The 23,442-nt window shown below is 35.3% G+C and overlaps 1 protein-coding gene and 1 long non-coding RNA gene across 4 annotated transcripts in view; one reads left to right on the top strand and one right to left on the bottom strand.

The window, feature by feature from the left end:
* The window catches only part of LOC148953444 (uncharacterized), a 195,595-nt gene that overhangs the window by 89,639 nt on the left and 82,514 nt on the right, over window positions 1-23,442 (top strand). The window lies entirely within an intron of this gene.
* The window catches only part of LOC148953445 (uncharacterized), a 314,181-nt gene that overhangs the window by 45,405 nt on the left and 245,334 nt on the right, over window positions 1-23,442 (bottom strand). For 2 of the 3 annotated variants that reach the window (XM_089088540.1, XM_089088539.1), the window contains exon 13: window positions 2,867-3,030. In XM_089088540.1, the coding sequence (XP_088944666.1) occupies window positions 2,867-3,030 (164 nt within the window). Of the gene's footprint in view, window positions 1-2,866; window positions 3,031-18,539; window positions 19,016-20,393; window positions 20,992-23,442 lie in introns of those variants that run through there. The other variant, XR_016141712.1, reaches the window with a different exon arrangement.

Raw genomic sequence — 23,442 nt, forward strand, 5'->3', positions numbered from 1 at the left:
AAATTATGCAGCTCACACTGAAGCTAATATCAATTATTCACATAACCAAACCATCTGAAGCCTGCAAAAGTTTCCTTAGCCCTTTTCCACTGCAGTTTTCTAAGGACTTAACCCTTCTAACCCTTTCCATGAAGATCCATTTCCTTTTAAATCCCTGACTGTGTTCTCTTCAAGCCCCTTCGACGACTTGTTACTTTTTGTTTGGCCCAGATGTATTCGCTACACACAAAATTTTTCACAGCCAATAAACTTCCTTTTGTAATCTTAGGTCATGGTGGAAATACCCTCTATATGGAAAATATTTACCAGGAATCCCCCCCTTCTCTAATCAAAAACATTCTCCCGTGAAAAATTTACCCACCGAGCATTTCTCCTGGTGATAATTCCCCATGAAGAATTTCTCCCGTGGAAAATCCCCCTAAGAAAACCCCCCGGTAATTTTTACCGTGCCGAAAATTTTCCCTAGACAATTCCCCAAGAAGATCTCCACATTTAAAGTAGAGTCACTAAAGAGAAAGTAAGACAAATAAAAGCAAATTTCGTTTACTATTTGGGTATATTCGGGTACTATTGGACCTAGTCACTCCTTACTTAGAGTACGTTCTCATGAACTGTTTGAAATGTGAGTAAACCTACTAGTCGTACTAGACCTTTTTCATCATAGCCTTAGAAAATGGGATGAAATAAAATTTTGTACAGCTTGTTTCTTATACACGGTCTTTCAAACGGCTTCTTAGACTATTTTCAGATAGCCCCTGTGAAACAAACATGGCATATCTTTCTTAACCTTTCGAAGCACCAACGTTTTAGATCTGCACTTGACAATTGTAATTGCCGTGACTCTCAGTATCCTAGTATAAATAGAAATAAATATCTTTCTATTCATTATCAACTTCAAGAATCCCCTTTTCCGACTGCCTATTCTACTTTTAACTCCACTATCCACTATCCTCACGAGGAACACTACCTTGGTAGTTGAAGCTATCCACTTGATATATCGTCTCGCTACCTAATATTGGCTCTCCATCATCTTTTTCGTAGTTTGAGCAACTTCATGTTCTTGTATTAACTTCCAACCCTAATATCCCATCATAACTATAATTTATAAGAACTTATTTGACTTTACTATCATTTTTATATAAGACATTCAAATCATCTGTACAATCCAAGCCTATGTGAATTTTATTCTTTTCTCTATTACCATATTTTCCAATAGCTTTTGCTGTAAATATTGGGACAAAGTCCGTTAACTTAATTTGTGCAAAGGAGAATACTACATAGCCAAGAACTTGTCCTGATTCTTAAACAAACTATTCATTAACCTTCTTTTTACCATGAACGTAGCCATATTATTTTTTGTACATGTCATTAATGACCTGAGATGATTATCTTTTATACTATGCAAACTCGTGAAATATTAGCGTAAGCGTGAAGATTTGATCAGCACATCGAATCCCCCTCTTAAAATCATACTATTCTTCTGTTAGAAAATTCTTCATGAGACTAATCAATCTCTTGTTTATCTAAATCAAAGTAATAATTACTATTACTTGATGATGATTTAGCCATTCCTGAGATACGTCCTTTTGACAATCTAGATGCACATAGTCTGTTTTGATTTATTTTAACTTTCCCTGTAAGATTTTCTAAAACTTTTTCATTGATACCTTTAGCCTTGGTAGTATTAGCAGTCATAGTAGTCATTGTAGTAGGAGTACTAGCAGTAGTACTGCTATTAGTAGTAGTATCAGTAGTTGTATTTTTAGCAGTAACAGTAGTAGTAGCAGTATTAGAGGTATTAGTAGTATGCACATATTGCCTTTTGGTGAGTCAAACGTTTCCCTCATTAAGCCTAGAAGTTTCAACTTAATACGCTTAGCCATTCCTAAGATATTGTTGGTAAGCACTTTAGTTTGCACCTTGATGCACATTGTGTGTTTTAATTTTGTTCAACTTCTTCCTCGATATTTCCCGAAAATTGATGGTAGTAGTAGTAGTAACAGTAGCGCGCACATACTGCCTTTTGTTTAATAGGTCAACCTCCCTTATCATTCCTAGATATTCCAGCCTAATGTCCCAAGTAAATCCTGATATACACCCATTTGCCAACCTGCAAGTAGCCTATATATTGCGTTTTTATTTAGTTCCACACTCTCGCCAATACTTCCTGAAAACTTCACATGAATGCCCTTGTCATTTTTGGACACTAAACTTTAAATATACCCCCTTTTCCTGATAGCAAATACTATATGTAAACATTGGGTAAATTGCTAACTTACAAGCATCTCCCCAAAGACTGTGATCAGGAGCGGGTGGGGGTTCATTCCCAGAGTTATAGTTGTTGCACCTTTGAACCATGCTGAACAATATTGCTATCTCAAAACTTTGATTATATGTCCTTATGGGGTAAAAGCTGCGTCAAAGAGAAGCTGTTTGCACTCTAATCGCTTTTGAATTTGTAAAAGGATCCTAGACCTTTCAATTTCCAATCAAATGAACCCCTTTTTTAAGTTCTTACGATAATTCCTTCTATACGAAATGCCTTGGTAAAAAAAAAAGGAAAATTAAAAATTGTATTCTGTTCAATTCACTGTTTACTTAAGCAGTGCTATCGCGCTGCTCATGACGATGCCCTGTAAAACTGACCATTGTCTCGGTTCAAATTCAACTCTTGTCTATGATACCCAGCTAATCCTGGTCCTGTTATATTTTTTTTAAATAAAAATATGTTGAAATCACTGAAGTTTAAATATTGTGTTTTGTGTCAAAAAGTAAACGTAAGTATAACTAAAAGTCTCTAAAAGTCTTCCCGAAGTCGTAAAAACTATAAGAAGCACTAAGTTGTTCGCCAAACACTGTTACTTACTAACGCATCCATCATCATTGGCATAAATAAACTCAGGATTCGAACAGTCACATGTAAAATATCCAATGAAGTCATTGCATAATGCGCCTTCGTCTCCATACTGGGTGCAAGGATCGTCTTGACAGTCATCAATGTCTTGGCAAATATTATATTGTTCACTAAACCTTGAAATAGAAGAGGTTTATATACTAGTTCAAAAATGTTGATTGAAAAAATACGGAAAAGTAGTCTTTATGCCTTAATGTGTAGGACATGCAATCCCTTTTAAAACATTTTCTTAGGAAAAAAACATGCTATATATATAAATATATATTTAGCATGTTTTTTTCTTAAAAAATGTTTAAAAAGGGATATATATATATATATATATATATATATATATATATATATATATATATATATATATATATATATATATATATATATATATATATATATATATATATATATATATATATATATATATATATATATATATATATATATATATATATATATATATATATATATATATATATATATATATATATATATATATATATATATATATATATATATATATATATATATATATATATATATATATATATATAATATATATATATATATATATATATATATATATATTTACAAATATGAATTTTTATATATAGTACTTTTGCAGAACAAACTGCCACAAAACTACCACACATCAGCATCGATAAATAAATGAAACCAAGAACGAACAGAAATTACAATAAAAAACAGAGTCAAACTCAAAACTAACAGAAATTAACATAAGTTGGGCTCGAAACCCCTATGCCTTCCCAAGGCCAGAACATAATTTGTACTTTACTGAAAAAAATACAAATGAATGTGCATTGTCAGTTTAATATACATATACTGATATTTAGTAATCAAAATGTTAGTATTATTTGATTTATTACAATTATAAAAGTAAAAACATTTATATTTTTTCAGGTAAGTGTAACTTATGTTCTGGCCTTGGGAAGGCATGGGGGTTTTGAGCCCTACTCATGTTAATTTCTGCTCGTTTTGAGTTTGACTCGGTTTTTTATTATAATTTCTGTTCGTTTTGGGTTTCATTTATTTATCGATGCTGATTTGTGGTAGTTTCACGCTTGGTAGATTATTTGATTTTATTTTTGCTCGTTTTTTCTACAATGGAATTCTTTACTTTTCTTTGTAAAACTTATTTTGTGGAAAAAGTTTTTTTAATGAATCATAAGCAGCGCGCTAGCGCTGCCTAAGTAAAGAGCGATGTGGGCACAATGTGTTGTTTTTTGGTTATCCATACCTTGGCACTTCGTATCGAAGGAGTTGTCGTAGAAACTTTGACAAGGGCTCATTCGATTGGAAATTGGAGTGGATAGTGCCCTTTTAATAGTTGAAAGTGATTGGAGGGCAACTAGCCCCCCCCCCCCACGCCGATCATTCCCCCAAACACATCCAATCAAAATTTTGAGATAGCTATTTTGTTCAGCGTAGTTGATGTCCCGATAAAAAATTTGTTTTTGAGGAGGAAATTCCCCCAAAACCCTCAGGGCAAGGGTTTTAAGTTATGCCCTGGGGGCATATAAGGTTTTAATAGAAGGCGTTGTCGTAAAAACTTCGAAACAGGCTCATTCGATTGGAAATTCAAAGAGCTAATATCCTTTTTAATAGTTTAAAGTGATTGGAGGGCAACTAGTCCCCCCCACGCCCATCATTCCCCCACATAGAGCCAATAAAAATTTAGAGATTGCCATTTTGTCCAGCGTAATTGATTTCTGGATAGAAAATATATTTTTGAGGAGGACACTCCCCCACAACCCTTTGGGCAAGGATTTTAAGTTATGCCCTGGGGGCATATAAGGTTTTTATAGAAGGCGTTGTCGTAAAAACTTCAAAACAGGCTCATTCGACTGGAAATTCAAAGGGCTATTGCCCATTTTAATAGTTGAAAGTGAGTGGAGGTCAACTATCCCCCCCCCACGCCAATCATTCCCCCAAACACATCCAATCAAAATTTTGAGATAACCATTTTGTTCAGCGTACTTGATTTCCATGTAGAAAATATTTTTTTGAGGAGGACACTCCCCCACAACCCTCAGGGCAAGGGTTTTAAGTTATGCCCTGGGGGCATATAAGGTTTTTATAGAAGGCGTTGTCGTAAAAACTTAAAAACAGGCTCATTCGATTGGAAATTCATAGGGCTAGTAGCATTTTTAATAGTCGATGGTGATTGGAGGGCAACTATCCCCCCCCACGTCCATCATTTCCCCAAAAACATCCAATCAAATTTTCCGATAGCCATTTTGTTCAGCGTAGTTGATTTCCAGATAGAAAATATGTTTTTGAGGAGGACACTCCCCCACAACCCCAGGGCAAGGTTTTTAAGTTATTCCCTGGGGACATATAAGGTTTTTATAGAAGACGTTGTCGTAGAAACTTCAAAACAGGCTCATTTGATTGGAAATTCAAAGGGCTAGTGCCCTTTTTAATAGTCGAAAGTGATTGGATGGCAAATAGCCATTGATATTTTTAGATAGCCATTTTATTCAACGTAGTTGAAAATTTTGAACATTAGCTCTTTAAGGATGAAAACCCCTCCCCCCACAGCCCTCAGGTCAAAGTTTGTAAGTTATGCCCTGGGGGCAAAAAAAGTTTCTATTGAAAGCGTTATCGTGGAAACTGCAAAAGGGCTCATTCGATTGGAAATTCAAAGGGCTAATAAGTAAGCAATTTCCAATCAACACCCCCCAGCACTCAGGGCAAGGGCTATAAGTTATGACCTGGGGGCATATAAGATTTTTATTGAAAGTTTTGTCGTAGAAACTTCAAAATGGCTCATTTGATTGGAAATTGAAAGGGCTAGAGCCCTTTTTAATAGTTGAAAGTGATTGGAGAGTGACTACCGCCCCTCTCACGCCCACCATTTCCCCAAACACATCCATTCAAAATTTTGAGATAGCCATGTTGTTTAAGGTAGTTGAAAGTTCTGGAAATTCGGTCTTAGAGGATGACAACCACCCTAACAGACCTAAGGGTAGGGGTTGTAATTCATGTCCTTGGGGCATGTAAGGTGTTTATAGGAAACGTGGTCGTTTTCAAAGGGTTCATTCGATGGGAAATCAAAAGGCCTAGTGCCCTTTTTAATAGTCGAAAGTGATTGGAAGGATTGACATTTTTATAGTAAAGATTAAAATGGTTCTAATGTATTATGTTTTGCTTTTGATTTTTTTTAGACCAGGGTAATACGTTTCGAAGGAGTTGTCGTGGGAACTTCGAAAAGGTCTCATTCGATTGAAAATAGAAAGGGCTGATGCCCTTTTTAATAGTCGAAAGTGATTTGAGGGCAACTAATCCCCCTTCCGCTCCCACCCTCCCAAGTCAACTCTCCCATTTCTGCTCTTAAAAGTTAACCAAATCAAAATAGCGTAAGTGTATCCAAACTATCAGAGAAAGTAAACAGATTTTTTTTGCGAATGGTATCAAGTTTTTCATTTCAGGTCAACTAGAGGAGGTATGAAAATAAATTAAACAGTACTATTTGTGTCCAGATTCAAAGAAAAGTAAAGAACTCCATTAAACAAAAATGAGCAAAAATAAAATCAAATAATCTTCCAAGTGTGAAACTACCACAAATCATCATCGCTAAATAAATGAAACCCAAAACGAACGGAAATTACAATCATTAACCGAGTCAAACTCAAAACGAGCAGAAATTAACATAAGTTGAGTGCAAAATTCCTATGTTTTCCCAAGGCCAGAATAAAATTTGCACTTTACGGAAAAAATATAAATGGTTTTACTTTTATAACCTTAATAAATCATATAATACTAACATTTTTATTACTAAATATCAGTATATGTATATTAAACTGACAATGCACATTCATTTGTATTTTTTCAGTAAAGTGCAAATTTTGTTCTGGCCTTGGGAAGGCATAGGGGTGTTGCGCCCAACTTATGTTAATTTCTGCTGGTTTTGAGTTTGAATCGGTTAATAATTGTAATTTCTGTTCGTTTTGGGTTTCATTTATTTATCGATGCCGATTTGTGGTAGTTTCACGCTTGGTAGATTATTTGATTTTATTGTTACTCATTTGTTGTTTAATGGAGTTCTTTACTGTTCTTTGAAAAACTTATTTTTTGGAAAAAGTTTTTTTAATTATTTAAAATCACTTGTAGGTTGTAGGTTAACATAAGTTGGGCGCAAAACCCCTATGCCTTCCCAAGGCCAGAACAAAATTTGTACTTTACTGAAAAAATATAAATGTTTTTACTTTTGTAACTTTAATAAATCATATAATACTAACATTTTGATTACTAAATATCAGTATATGTATATTAAACTGACAATGCACATTCATTTGTATTTTTTCAGTAAAGCACAAATTTTGTTCTGGCCTTGGGAAGGCATAGGGGTTTTGCGCCCAACTTATGTTAATTTAAGCCAGAATATTGTTTGCACTCTGCTGAAAAAAAAAATGTTTTTACTTTTATAACTTTTATAAATTAAATAACCTTGAAATTTTGGTTACTAAATATCAGTATATGTATATTAAACTGACAATGCACTTTCATTTGTATTTTTTTTAGTAAAGTGCAAATCATGTTCTGGCCTTGGGAAGGAATAGGGGTTTTGAGCCCGACTTATGTTAATTTCTGCTCATTTTGAGTTTGACTCGGTTATTTATTGTAGTTTCTGTTCGTTTAGTTTTCATTTATTTATCGAGGCTGCTTTGTGGTAGTTTCACGCTTGGTAGATTATTTGATTTTATTTTTGCTCATTTTTTGTTGAATGGAGTTCTTTACTTTTCTTTGAAAAACTTATTTTGTGGAAAAAGTTTTTTTTAATTAATTTCTGTTCGTCTTATATTGACATAGTCTTTTCAGAGAAAAGAAAATAATGCATTAAATCTTTTTATTTTCTTTAAGGATTTATAGTTTGGCCGGCTATTTGTATGCTGGAGAAACATTTTCAGCAATTTTTAACAACATACACCCTCTTAAAAATCTGGACACAAATAGAAGTGTTTAATCTAGTTTCATACCTCCTCTAGTTGACCTGAAATGGAAAACTTGATACCATTCGCAAGAAAATCGGTTTACTTTCTTTGTTAGCTTGGATACACTTACCCTATTTTGATTTGGTTAAATTTTAAGAGCAGCGGCAGCTCCAAAAGTATGAACATAATACCCTCAGTCGTTCTTGGGATACTGCTGAGATGCCTTATTGGGAACTAGCATTAACACAGTGCAGTTTGATTTAATCTTATGGGAACCTTTTGTTTTTAAACATAAAGTCAAATGGGAGGGTGGGTGTGAGAGGGGGATTAGTTTCCCTCCAATCACTTTCGACTATTAAAAAGGGCATCAGCCCTTTCTATTTTCACTCGAATGAGCCCTTTTTGAAGTTCCTATGACAACTCCTTCGATAGAAAGTGCCCTGGTCTAAACAACAACAACAACAACAACAACAAAATAATACATTATCCCCACATCGATATTTACTATAAAAATGTCATGCCTTCCAATCGCTTTCGAATATTAAAAACGGGAATAGACCTTCCGATTTCCAATCGAATGAGCCCTTTTTGATCTTTTACGACAACACTTCCTATAAACATTTTATGTGCTCCCAGGGCATAAATTACAACCCTTACCCTAAGGGTTGCGAGGGTGGTTGTCATCCTCTAAGACCTAATTTCCAGATTTTTCAACTACTTTAAACAAAATGGCTATCTCAAAATTTGGATTGGATGTGTCTGGGAAAAGGGTGGGCGTGAGAGGGTTGTTAGTCTTTTTCCAATCACTTTCAACTATTAAAAAAGGCACTAGTCCTTTCAATTTCCATCAAATGAGCCCTTTTCAAGTTTCTACGACAACACTTTCAATATAAACCTTATATACTTCAAGGGGATAATTTACAACCCTCGCCCTGACGGGCTGGGGGGGGAGGGTTGTCATCCTCAAAGACCTAATTTCCAGAACTTTCTACTACTTTGAAAAAACGGCTATCCGAAAATTTTGATTGGATGTGTTTGGGGAATGGTGGGCGTGAGAGGTGGGTTAGTTACCCTCCAACCACTTTCAACTATTAGAAAGGGCACTAGCTCTCTCAATTTCCAATTGAATGATCCCCTTTTGAAGTTTTTACGACAACTCAATCATTAAAAACCTTATATGCCCCCAGGGCATAACTTACAACCTTTGCCCTGGGGATTCTGAGGTTTGGTCATCCTTAAATACATAATTTCCAGAACTTTAAACTACGTTGAACAAAATAGCTATCTCTAAACTTTGATTGAATGTGTTGTAGGAAATGGTGGGCATGAGAGGGGGGTTAATTACTCTCCGCTCACTTTCGACTATTAAAAAGGGCAATTTTAATTTCCCATCAAATGAGCCCCTATTGAAATTTCTACAAAAACTTTCTATATAAACCTTATATGCCCCCAGGGCATAACTTACAACCCTTGCACTGATGGCTCTGATTGGGTTATCGTCCTAAAAGACCTAATTTCCAAAACTTTCAAGTACGTTGAATAAAATGGCTATCTAAAAATTTGGATTGGATGTGTTTGGGTAAAAGGTGGGCGTGAGAGGGGAGTTGGCTGCCCTCAAATCACTTTTAATTATTCAAAAGGGCACTGGCCTTTTAAATTTCCAATTAAATGCGCTCTTTTTCTAGTTTCTAAGACAAGGCTATCAATAAAAACCTTATAAACGTCTAGATCATAACTTATAATCATTGCCCTGAAGACTATGGTGGGAATGTCCTGCTAAAAGGTATAATATCCTGAACTTTAAACTGCGTGGAACAAAATTGCTATCTAAAAATTGTTATTGGATATATTTGGGGAAAGGGTTCCCTACTGTTCTTTTTTTTTGGATATCTGTTCAGAGCTATTTGTCATCTTTTTTTATTTGCATGAGTCTTAGATCCTTAAACAATAAAATCACTCCTGGGAAGAAAAATTATATAATTTATCCTTTTGAAATGTGCTCATAAATATTACGTAACTCATATGCATTTTTTCAAATATTAATGATCTAAAAGAATTGTCTAACTTCTTGACCTATCTAGATCTTTTTTTTCAGGCCATAAAATCCAAGGCTGGCAATTTTCAATAAGTTCGGGGGGCTTTTGCTGAAAAAAAAACATGTATATATGCGTACATACGCAATTACACAAACTAAGGCCATAAAAATGTAATTGATTAGGACTAGTATCTAACTGATGTTTAAAAATTTGAATAAAATAGTTGTCAGGGTGGTGGCAGTAGATATCTATGTTTTATTTTGCTGACGGCCATAGGAATCACTGAACCAAATCAAGGTCAGGTACTTTTACTTCCTACCCAATTACATCAGGTTGGGTGTGGTGTTTTGGAATCGGTTTTAGACGGGTTTGGTTCTCATCAATACTTTTAAAAAAATACATTTTTTTGAATGTTCAATAAGTTAGTTAATTGCTGTTAGGCGCGGTTCTGCATTGTGATTTGATTCTAGACGTTGACCTTTTTATTCTGGCATTGAGTGTGGATATACAAAACTGGATAGAGGTTTGATATCACAGTTCCAAATTGACATTTGACTAGCTTACATTGATTAAAGTTCCAAAACCTTCTATTGTTAAAAATGAGTGGTTTTACACTATTGCAAGTTGAAAATAATAATATGAAGACGAGAGTCCCAAATATACCAGTGGAAAATGCAATGTATTTTCGGCTAGCATTTGAGTCGGATGATATGTTTGGTAGATATGTTATATCTTCGAGTAAATTTAAGTATGAAGAACAATTATACTTTGTAGCTAAAGTTAAAATTATGAATATATCCAGACTACAGCTTGGATTGAATGCAATCATGAAGCACACTGAGGACAATGGAGTGGGACATCTTGTGAAAAAAGTAGCTTTTATGTAGCTTGCACTGTTTGATAAATTATTGCTCGTGCTCACCAATGTTCCATTAATGAATATAATAATTTGTCAGAACAAGTTGTGTAGGATACAGTTTTCATAGGATAGACCGTCGGCAGCAGTGGGGGTAATATTGCCAGACATTTTCTTCAGCACAACATTGAAATCAACAAATGTGGATGATAAATCGATGAAATAATCTTCATTGGAAAATATTTGAAAGTGTAGATTTTACGACAGGGGTTGTTGAGGATGAAATTTTTCTTAGTGGCCATTCTTGACACTGACATCAACATTTTCAGAATTGAATAGATTGGATGACGAGGGGATTGATGGAAGCGATTCTTTGTGGGGGGGATAGGCCATCTTAAGAGGAGCAATCTTTCTTTGATCTAACAATCTTTTTCTTCTTATTGCTCTTCTTTTTTTCCTCAAAGTCACTGTTGGTGTCTTTCGAGTCCCACCTGGGTAAGGACTGATGAGTTAATGACTACTTCGCACCCCTTATAATCTCTTCCCAATTTGATGAGATTTGAATTTTTCGTAACGGCTCTTGCTGAAGATCAAGTATTTTCCTTAAGAGTCTCGTTGAAATTTTTTCCCGAGCCCCAGTTCTGTATTGTTGAGGCAGCAAAATTTGTTACAGCCGGTACAATATATTTTATGGCAAGGGTTATTGCAGAATGAAATAGCCTAGCAAACCAAGGCCATAGCCAGACATTGTACTACGCCCCTTGTAATGGTCCAACCCATGACCTATTGGACGAGGACTCAAGGCCACAACTTAACAATCAATTTCAGGACAGACAAAAGGAATTCTTCTATTGTTCATCTTAAGCAATGGGTCGAAAATGACATGTAGTGACACACAAATCGTTTGTTACAGCTAAAAGATCATCGGGTTCACTTCTTTGTGTTCATCGGGTTCACTTCTTTGTGAACTGAGAGAGTTCCAAATATGAAGTGTTTACGGGAACATACTGGAGATGTCTTATATTATAGTGGTGAACATTGTTTTCAATACATTTGCTCTCTAGAACACGTAGAAGGGGAACATTTGAATTAACAATTCTCGACGGTTCCGCAAATGAAATGTAAATAAATATACAATTGTCCGAAGAGAAACTGGGATCATAGTCTGTATAGATAACATGTTTTATGTCACTGAAATTTTCTGCTCTAATAACACACTCGTTAAAACCGAGAACCTCACTTAAATTCTCACTGAGGTAAATTATTTCATTTTCAAATGAATTGGTAACATAAATTCCCCTTTATTCTGTCAAATAGTTAAAAGTGAAACCGCTCTTTTCCGACTTGCCATTTTGTTTTTTATAACTCGACACAGCTCATGCATATTGTTGTTTTCCATGTAGGGTATGGTAGCAATACGGTAATAATCACAGTCCAAAATTGCCACAGCACCTTCGTCACCTAAGTCAAAGGGACTTACCTTAATCTCATATGGGGTCTCCTTTCTTGGAACCTCCTATTTATTCTTGATAATACAATCACCGAGAGCAACTTCATATCTACTTTCAAATTTAATGGCTGGGAGAATTTAGTCCAAAAATCACTTGTTCTATTCAAATCGTCATAGAGAGGATAGGTAACATTGGACATGAATGTCACATAGAATCATTTGACATTGTGTACATCTTCAACACCTATCCAAAATAAAATTCAGAGTTATACCTAAGCCAGTGAAATAGCAACTGTCTCTTACCACCCTGTGTTCGAGTTTTTAATACTTTTTCAATTTGATAAGAACCACTGTTTTTAACTTTTTGCAATTCATAGTCGTGAAATCCCCCCATTTCTCATCAAATTTGCTGTCACGTAGTCAATAGGTCATGGTTTTAGTCTCTAAAACTTTTAACACTTTAAAAAGTTGAGTAGACCATAAGTAATTTGTTTTTTTTTGAAATAGTGCTTGTACGATTGATTGGAACTGTATCACCGACATAGAATTTGCTTTTAATTCCACTTTCATTGCTAGACAGAAAGTATTGTTTGAGAAAAGTGGCAAGTGTATTGTCACTTTGATGAACTTCAAGAAGACTAAGATTGGACAGGGAGTGATCAGGACGTTTGTTATAAGCTTATAGTATTTTATCCAAATCATAAATAAAGATGGAAGTGTTTTTGAATGGTCAATTCCTGGAAATTAGAAAACGTATGGTATTGACAATTCGTTCAATCACTACAGCCTTGATTTGACTATGACTATGATACAACTCTGTACCATATTTCAATAGAATTTTTTTTTTTATACGGATTGACGTATTCACTCCCTTGATCCGTCTAAATTTTACTATAGGAATATTGGCCAAGTGTTGTTTCTAGAGCAATTGCAATCTCCTCTCCACTCTTAGATTGCAATGGAATTACATAGGAATAGCGACTAAAAATACTAATCGCAAATAGAATGTACTTTTATGGTTTATTGTATTGTCACTGTTTCTCATCCAAAGTCATAAGATCGTAAGAGCTTGCATGATTTGCAGTGGGTAGAACGGCTTTGTTTTTCGATATTGATTACTGCGAAGTATACGATTTTGATGAAGAGTATAGCTGGGTTCACTTTGCGGATATTCTTTTGCTACACTCTGTTGGAAATTAGAGGCATTAGCAAGGGTACTGGGGGCCCTAAGATTTCCCTTCTCACCAGCATTGGCATAGATATGTTTCACGGTTTCATCAATTTTGCATGTAAATGTGTACTTCCTCTTCCACTACCATTTTGTATACTAACACTGGTGGCAGCAGTGGAAACGCTTTTTTTACTACCCTTTAAAGTTGATTTATCATCATCACTATTGTAGACTGATTTTGGTGTACTTTTTAACATTTGGGTTTAAAAATCATCCTTTTTAGAACTGTCATCATCATCATTTACTGATATCAATTCTTTTAAAATTATTCTGTTAAATACAAGTGCTTTGGGAAAGTTTGATTTGCTTATTTGCAGCATCAATTTGAACATCTCTGCTTTCATTCAGATAATTTAACAATCTTCTATCCCGCTCCCGATAGGAAAGAGTTAATAAATCTAATATTTTTAATATGTCCAATAGTAATGGTGCTGCTGCTGCTAAAGAAGTACTTGACTCTTGTGCCTTATCTGCAACATTCACAATATTGATGGGTTTTATTTGATACGGTATTTGTTTGTCAACACGACTAAGTGCCATTTAAAAAATCAAAAGTTTCTTTTCATTAGGTATACTATTGTCATTAAGGAAATCTGTGAGATTACCCTAAAAAGTTTGCAGTGGATATAAACCTTCATCAATAGAAGTCAATTTATATTGTTTAGCCAAATTTTCTTCTTATGATGGAAGAAGATTACTAACAAGGCCGGCAATTATTGGAAATAAAATTGTGAAAAAACCTCCACCAACTTGATTTAAATGTTTTATTTTCTATTTTTGACTGGTCTTTCTCTTAGAGAGTGTACGAACAAAGGATTGACATTCTCTAGTCTGCTTCTAAATAGCATCTGATAGTTGAAAATTGCTTGCAAAAAAATTTAAACACAGTTCGGAAATGAGTGTAATAGATTCTTGATCTACATTGTTCAGGTTTGCCTTCCTAAGTCGTGGTTTCGAACTACTCAAAACAGATAACAAGTATCTATTGTGATGTAAATTCTTCAACTTCATAGTTTCAACTAATATCTTTTCCTATTGCCCACCGGCTGATATACGGTTATTTTACGATCATAAATATTACTAACAGCAGGTAGTTCTTCAGGTGTATTTTGATTAAGGTCAATTACAATGTATCCATATGGTTCGCTTGTTGCCTGATTGTATGCTGAAAGTAGGAATTTAGGCTGACCCGGATAATTTTGTTTGTTTATACATATGACGGAGCTGGAATCACGAATGACTTTGTACACAATGTTATGAGTACTATTCAATCCAAGATTTTGCATACATTTACCCTGATAAAAGAGATTGTGTTTACAATAGTGACGGAAAAAGTTTCATGAAGAGAACGTACTGTGAACAATTGAACCATTTCCTCAGACCATTGCTCTATCAATTCGGCCAAATCATCAATAATCGCTTCAGAACGTTTCTTGACAAAAGTGTCAACAAACTTTCATCAAAAGTTTTGTTTTCCCACTCATTGATTTCCCGCAGGGAAAAGCTCTGAAAGCTCTGAAAGTTATAAACTTGTATATAATCTATTTAAAATTAGAGAATCTGTGTCCCCATATCAGAACTCCACTTGTCCCTTCCCCAGCCACTGTACCTTAGCCACATTGCATTAGAATTCTAACTCGAGCTTTTTAGAAATTTCCAGGATGGCACTGCCTGCAGTAATATTTGTATTCAAGAAAATATATCTTTTATTTTTTAATCAATGGTACCATGTGCGGACCAATAATTGTAGTCGAAGTGTAGTTTGGATCGGCCATAATTAGAACACATTGTTCAGAATCGATCACAACGTCACAATGGCTCCTTTTAAGAACACTCGCACATTTCACCAGAGACCGAATATAAATTGAGGCTATTGATTTCTTTTTTGACCTTTGTTTTTGCTTCAGAATGTTTCTTGACAAAGTGTCAACAAACGTTCCCAAATAAGGTCTTTGACTAAAATTGAGGGCTCTAAGAATCTTTGTGACATTGAAACTGCTTTCGCAAATCCATTTTAATGCCACATGATGTACGACTTTTCGGCAGGAAGGTGGCCAATGCATTCCCTCCTCCTCAACCATACATCTGTTGCGAGGACTCAAAGAGTCACTAGACACAGTTCTATTAATGTAAAGAAAAACAAAATCCTTTACCGAATCGTGAAGGTCCACTGGTATCTCCCCGTCAATTTCAAAAAACCATCCAACCGGCCCATTGTCCCCAACACTGCCAATAATGAAGAAATCGGAGGCTTGATGGTCATTGAGCCATTTATAGTCACTTCGGGGTAGAGCGTAATTAGACATAGCCAAGGGGTATAGGGAATTCATATTAAGGAACACTATATCTTACTTTGTCCCTGTCTTCTCCCCAGTTGGATCAGTTTCCAAGATATGGTCCCCATGAAAAACATACCCACCCCTCATTGACCTTTAGATAAAAAGTGTTGGTCAAAATCGGTGATAAGTCCTATTTTTCCCTACTAATCTGTAGGATGAGGTCCATTACAAGATGAGGAGAGGAAAAATAATACCCAATATCAAGATCAAACTCCTCGTAAATTTTGTCCGTATTTCTAAACACAATGTCCAAAAAGGGAGCACATCATTTGACAAATACAACTTGTAGTAGTCAAACCGATTTTTACACCCTACCTCTGCCCAAACTTTTTTGGCAAAGCTGTATTTGTCAGGATTATACCTAAGATCGTCCAAACTGTCGTAAAACGACTCCATTGAGGAAATAGTCTCCTCGGTTAATCTCGACATGGAGTTATAATGATAATAAGGATGCACGCCCACGACCCTTAAAAAATTATATAAATCATTTGGATGCTGTTGCCTGAGAAGGGGGAAAACGTTGCAGCCGTCATCGTTTTTCTGTACTTGAATCAATTCAACCAAAGACTTGGGAAAAAACTAAAGGAGTCTAAAAGCGAATTTTATTCTTGTACTCAACGCTGTTTACTACTTATCTCCACATAAATTCCAAAACAAGCAATTTTCCCGCTGATTTAGGTATTATTCTGCAGGAAAAGCTGTCTGGCACCCATACATCATCCACAGCTTCATTTCTTTGAAGTTGTGCCATTGCCGGTAGCACATGCTTCACATACAGATAGACACTACACATACAGATAGACACACACTTCACATCACATACAGTAGCTGGAGTTGTGTATAAATATCGGAACTAATAGCTACTGTTGAATTTTTAAATTACATGCATTATGGGCCCACCCCTGAAAGTTACTTTTCGCAGTTGAATTGGAATCAGTTTGGTGATCGTGGTCTTGAACAGCATCTTTCGTGGCAAGAGCACCCCTACAAACCTAACAAAGTTTCTCGTTTTCTAGGGCACGTTTCTCCTTATCTGATAATGACATGGGGTATTTGACGTGATGCAATGGTGAAATCCATTTGTTTGCCGTTTTTATTAGCCACACTAGTAATTTCTCCGTACTACCTTCCTCATCCCTAATCGCAAAAAACTTTTCCAACTGAACTTTGTTATCGGAATTTCGTCGGGCACGGGCATAGTAACACGCTACAAGTTTATGTTCCTAAACTATATTTGGCCTTGATGGATCAGAAACCTCCAACAGTGTTACTTAACAATCCAAAGCTACTCTATCACTCTGCAATAGGGAATTTTTGAAATTTAAAACTGTAAAGTAGCTTTTTCTCCAGCCAGCATTTCTACCTTTTGATTGCCAAGGAGCTTGCAATATTTCATGTGATCTTTGAATGTTTGCTCAGTTCTAAATAGTGAAAGACACATGGGACCAAAGTGACATTTCCATTTTCTCATACCTTAAGATAACTGTCGAGTTATGGCAGTAACGGGGAAAAAATTACCGTATGAGTTTACACCTTTTGGAGGCTCATACACGATTCAAGCCCAATTTTTTACATTATCTACCAACGTTGTCCTGACTGAATATACAAAACCCTTTTTTATTTGGTTTCTTTCCCCCATCCACGAATTCCGTGTTATGTTGAAGAACAACAACCCCCAACCCAATATTTTCATTTTCTTTTTTAAACATGGTTATTTATTTAAGAACAACGGATACTTTCTCTCTAAATAACCAAAATTCACTTTAGGGAAATTTTCTCTACAGTTACGTGCAAGTCTGTCGAGATTTTTCATTGTTAAATCATCTTTCAAAGTTCTAAGCTCTGCTGCCAAAAACGCATATTTAAAAGATTGCACACCCTGGTCAAATTTAAAGCCCTGCCTGTAGCTGAAAAATCGGGGTGGCATTTTATTCGTCGGCCTGCCTCTCCCTGCCCTCCTTAAAACAATTTTTGTTTTATCTATTGATTCAAATTCAAAGGTTTAATGTATAAAATTGTGGACCCACTTTCCTTCTCATCAAATGTGTCCACAGTGGATATTAACTAGTGGACCCAATTAAAAAAGTTACCATCAAATTTGGTTAAGCCATGCTAAAAAATTTGATTGCTGGTAAAAAATGAAAATAAAGAATAATCCCGGACGTCCCTTTTCTAAATAAAGTTTTTTGGTTAACTGATGCCTTAATCCCTCCCTTACCACACCAATTCTGTATCTGAGTCTCAATAAGTGCTCGAATTTGGTCAATATATGTGTGGAGAACATTGACAGGGTCTGTTAAAATAACACCCCCGTCAATTAGGTTTTCCTCAAGAGGATTAAAAACCGCCCTGTGTGTTTGTATATGCCCCGGAGTAGATCATAACAAATAAAATTCACGTAGTTCCTTGGATGTGACGGTATTTTCAAGTCCTGAACCACCTTGCACAGGACTCAATTCACTAATAATAAAATCATCGTCAAAAACATCCCCGGAAACATCAGATCCAACAATTTCAATTAGGCTTTTCATTTCTTCCGTTGTAAACTGGAAATCTGGGAGATACTAAATGACGAACCTTCACAAACATCTTCTTGTGATGACTTTTCTGGTGAAAGTGGACATTTATCGATGAAAAGTTGAAGTCCAGGGCCATGGAAGATAGTCAATTTTGTAACTTTACCCTGAAACTCAAATGGACGGATTGAGTTCTTTTTCTTTAAGAAAAGTCTTATCGAAGTTATATTACACTCTTCAATTTTTTTTGAAAATTTATTTTTATTCATATTATTCATCAAACATGTTCATAATAAATTAGACAAATAACACAATAAATAAATTACCGGTTTCGTTAATAGCAGACACACACACATGTATACACACACACACATACATGAGGGGGAAGATAAATTCAATTTTTTCTGACGTTTCTAACAGAAGAACCGGTCGTTTCCCGAGGACTCAGAATAAAGTCCAAAAGCGTGGAATAAAGTCGGAATAAAGTCCAATAGAGTCCAAAAGCGCGTCCATGAGGTCCCTGTTTACGTTTCTAGGACACTCATCTTCTCCCACAACAGCTGTAGTACAAATTGTTTTTTGAACTTCCTGGGGCATGATAGTAGATGGAACTGGGTACGGGGGGGGAAGTATATTTGAACAGACCATTATCCATGCCCCAACCTGACATCGCTGTTCTGATGGGTCTGCATCCTGCCCAAGTCCTTGGTCTTTTCGTCGTGTCAGCCTAGAATAATAAAATAAAACATAACATGACTGAATTGTTTTGATTTTTTCTTAGACTTTAAAACAAAAATTTGAAAGTAAAAAAAAATTTACTTCAACACATTTTTTTCTTCCTGATGTTTTTTACTTTGACATTTTTTTGCAATCTTTTTTTTAACATCGAGATGTTTCTTGTAACGTTTTGTTTTAACTTCCAGATATTTTTTCTTACGACGAGACGTTTTTATTTCTTCTTGGCGTTTTTGTTTTAACCTTTGGATGTTTTTTTTACTTCAAGAAGATTTTTTTACTTTGAGTCGTTTTTTCTTCGAGACATTATTTTAAATCAAGACGATGTTTTTTCTTCGTGACGTTTTTTATTTTTATCGGGACGTTTTTTTACTTCGATACATTTTTTCTTCGTGAGGTTTTTTTTAACTTCAAGACGTCTCGTTTCAGCTTAGAAATGTTTTTTACTTTGAGAAGTTTTTATATCTTCGTGACGTTTTGTTTTTACTTTAATACTTTTAAAAAAAGTTAGAGATGCTAAATCAGGAATTTCCAGACACAGACACTACTACCAGGTTCACAAGTGGTGTACTAGAGTTTGAAATAGATGGATAAGGTTTTTACCAAAGTTTATGAGAGAGAGATCAACTGGATTCTTTTTAGAGTTAGAGACATACTAAGGAGGAATTTATCAAATTTCAGTCGGGCACATACACTACTAACCAGCTCACAAGTGGTGTACTAGAGTCTGAAAAAGATGGATTATAGGAGAAATTTTGAAACAGGAAAAAAATGTTGAAAATAAAATTGTCAAAAAATAGGGGGGCAAAAACTCGTGGTGGGGGGATTTCTCCTTGGAGGGGGTAGGGCTGAGAACCTGGAGTGGGGAATGGAGTGGAGACTCGGGGCCACCGAGTCATATTTATAATGATAATGCATGTATTTATTTCTAAAATATTCACAAAAAAATAGAGGAAGGACGGACCTGTCATGTCCATAATGGGTATAATGCCAAATTTTTTTGCAATCTGTCCCGAGAGCCTATCATTCAATTGTTAAACTCACATTCGATTCCTACACCAGACAAATAATTCATGAATTCAATTGGTGCGGTTGGACTTATTAATAGGATACTACTAATTTCATTTAATTGTTAATTCATAAGGTGATATGCGAGGGTTTCTATCAATATATTTCTAAGGAAAATTTATTAGCATCGACTTGTTCCAAAAAATTCCTAAAAATATTGTTCCGAATGAATTGAATGCAATGGTTCAAGAATAACTAGTAGGGAGGGGAGTTTTTCTTTAAATAAATGGATTGTAAGTGTGTTTCAATAAATCAATCCCCTCCCACTAAGGATATGACAAAAAAAATCTTAGATCACTAACCTGTTCTAATGTCACATCAAAATCCATATACATATCGTAACTTCTCTTACTAGACATTACTGTTTACAATTCATTCACTGTTCAAACTTTTTTTTCTAACTCGAATAAAAGTAAGCTAGTCAAATGTCTTTGTGGAACTGTGATATCAACTCTCCATCAGGTTATTTATATCCACACTCAAAGCCAGAGTAAAAGTGTCAATGGCTAAAATTAAATCACAATGAAGAACCGTGCCTAACAGCAATTAACTAATTTATTGAACATTCCCAAAAAACATATTTTTTAAAAACATTGATGATAACCACATCCGTCTAAAAACAATTCCAAAAGACCACAACCAACCGGATGTATTTAGGCAGGAAGCAAAAGTACCTAACCTTGATACTGTTCAGTGATTCCTTTGGCCAGAAGCAAATTACAACATAGATACATACTGGTGGCTGTCATCTAACATGTAGTTTAGATTTCTTCCAAATTATAACGTCACTCTTCACTTTTTTTCGAAGAACTGTAAAGTAACTATAAAGATTTCGAACGAAGAACTATATATTTCGAAGAACTATAAAGTATATATCCAACTATCATGAAAACGCTTCACCTTAAAGAGACAATAAATTACATATTTAGTGCAGCTTCTTTTATTGAACTAATTTAGGAAAACATTTCAGAAAAAAATTCAAGTAAAACTATTGAACTAAGAGAAATTATTAAACTACTAAATGAACTATTGAACTAAATAAAAGCTAAAGCAAACAAAAAAACCTCAAGTAATCATTTCAAATAATGAAAAAATGCGATGTATCCTAAAATAAAACACAAAAATTCTTGCCTATACAGCTATAGATGGATCCTAAAACGGAAAAAAATTAGAAAGAATATTCACTTCATACTGAATTAAAACTGAATTTACGACGAATATGGGTAGTACCACCAGACCCCTAAATTCTCTTGAGGCTTGAGCGTAACTCACCTTTACCGAACATAAAATATATTCTGAACACGTTGTTTTTCATTTGTCATAAGACTTTATTTTTGCTTGTTTCATATTTCAATATAACTCTTAAAAATTTCTTGATTGCTCAATTTTTTATATAAAAACGTCTCTAAAGTACTTTTTTTTAACTCGATTAGTTTTATTAGTTGTTCTAGTTTAAAGCTTAGGCCCTTAAAGTTTAAGTCAATAGTAGAATACAGTTTTTTGACCCAGTCTTCTTCTATAACATATCAAAATAGCCAAATTTCCCAATGACGTGTCTTCATTGTGGTCCGTCCCACCCCCTATAAGTTTGTAAGTTTCGAGTCTTTCAGAGAAGAAAAAAAAGGTTGGCACATTTTTACAGGAAATTAACTTCAAGATAGGTCTGATACTATGATTAATTGAGGCTACTGAAAAGACTCTGCCGGAAGTTTTAGAGAAGGTTACATTAGTTGAAAGCCAGTTTTTTTCTTTAAACCAGAATTATCTGACAATGCCAAAGCTTGTGAAGAGATGAAAAGAGAAATTGAGATGCTTCGGAACAATTTACGTGTACCTACCATGTGTGCTGACGCATTTGATGAAGAACTGAGAAGATGTAACGTCGCCCTGTATAAGTTCGAATGTATTAATCCTCCTTTATATACGCTGAAGCAAGAAATTATTGTGGTTCTTAATAAGTGTATACCTGACTTAAATCTGAACTGTTGTGACGTCAAAGACGTATTTTGCGGGACCAGTTTTATTAAAGTTGAATTATATTGAAATTCGTGGGGCATTTCTTAAGTCTAATCCCCTTTTGAAGGCGCAAGGTTTGTTGGCTGCCCCAGATTATAGTGTCATGCAAAGAGAAGTCTGTAAAAGCTTTAAAACGGTCCTACAGTACGCTTTGTCGAAACGCCACCAAGCTAGGCTTAGGGGAGAAAAGTTATGTATCGACGGCAGAGTGTTTGTTTATGCTTTTCCTTTGGAGTGTGTTAAGGAAGTAACCACCAGCTCCAGTGAAGTAAATAAGCAGGGGCCTCCTTGAAACGGGACAGTAGAAACTATAACAGTCGAGCTAGCTAATGAGCCGGCTAGCGAAAAAATGGACGTTTCTGACGCTGACAGAGTCGTTTCTGAAAGCTCTGAAAGTGATAGTCAGGCCGAGAGTGATAGCAAGACGGTGGTCAAATTTAATATACGTGATCCGAAACCGCATTTCTCGATGGGTGCTGTGCATCCCGTCCACAATTCTCTAATAATTTCGAAAAATACTAAAAAGCGAAATGGCTGGGAAGTCATTAGCCCAGATAGTCAGAATCGTATTGATGCCCGTAATGTTGCAAGAAAGGACTCAAGATCTGGTGGTAGAAGAGCTAATTACAGAGGTAAGTCGAGGGGCACCAGAGCTGCGTCATCAAAAAGTTATTATAGACTTTCATAATTACCTAATGAGCCAGAAATGCCATTTTTCCTGCCAACACATGACCAGCTTGTTCTAAGTGAATAGGTACAGTATGGCCATGTTCATCCTATACGAGTAATCACATGGAATGTCCAGGGTGTGAGAAGTAAGATCGAACAAGTACTGAAGGACATAGGTGGTGTTGATATTTTTGCTCTTGTTGAGTCGTGGCATAGTGATGATATAGTGATATTATGGATTTATTTTGTTGTTAATTAAGCATGGTCGTTTCCATAAACATTCTCGAATTTCCAGTTTTAGGGAGAATATTATGTGGGTTTGGGTTCAATCTGGTTAGTGGTAAAAGTTTGATTTTAAGTTGCAGTGTATATTGCCCCTTAGAATAGTTCGTATGTAGTAGAAGCGACATGGGATTTACTAGAGGAGGAACTTAGGCAATTGCGTTCTCGTTTTGATAATGATTAGTTTTTGGTGGTGGGAGACTTTAATACTTATACGGGAAAATGTAAGGAGATTAGCCACGTTTCATTTGTTGATATGCAGGACCTGATATCTGATATTTATAAGACAAATAGAGGGAGCAAAGGAATTGAAAGAAGTGTTAATTGTTGGGGTAAAAGGCTTCTGGAACTGTTTTCAGATAATGAATTAGTAATTGGAAATGG

The sequence above is a fragment of the Artemia sp. Qi Xiang Cuo genome, chromosome 4 (assembly GCF_049724085.1).
Source record: "Artemia sp. Qi Xiang Cuo chromosome 4, ASM4972408v1, whole genome shotgun sequence".
Lineage (NCBI taxonomy): Eukaryota > Metazoa > Arthropoda > Branchiopoda > Anostraca > Artemiidae > Artemia > Artemia sp. Qi Xiang Cuo.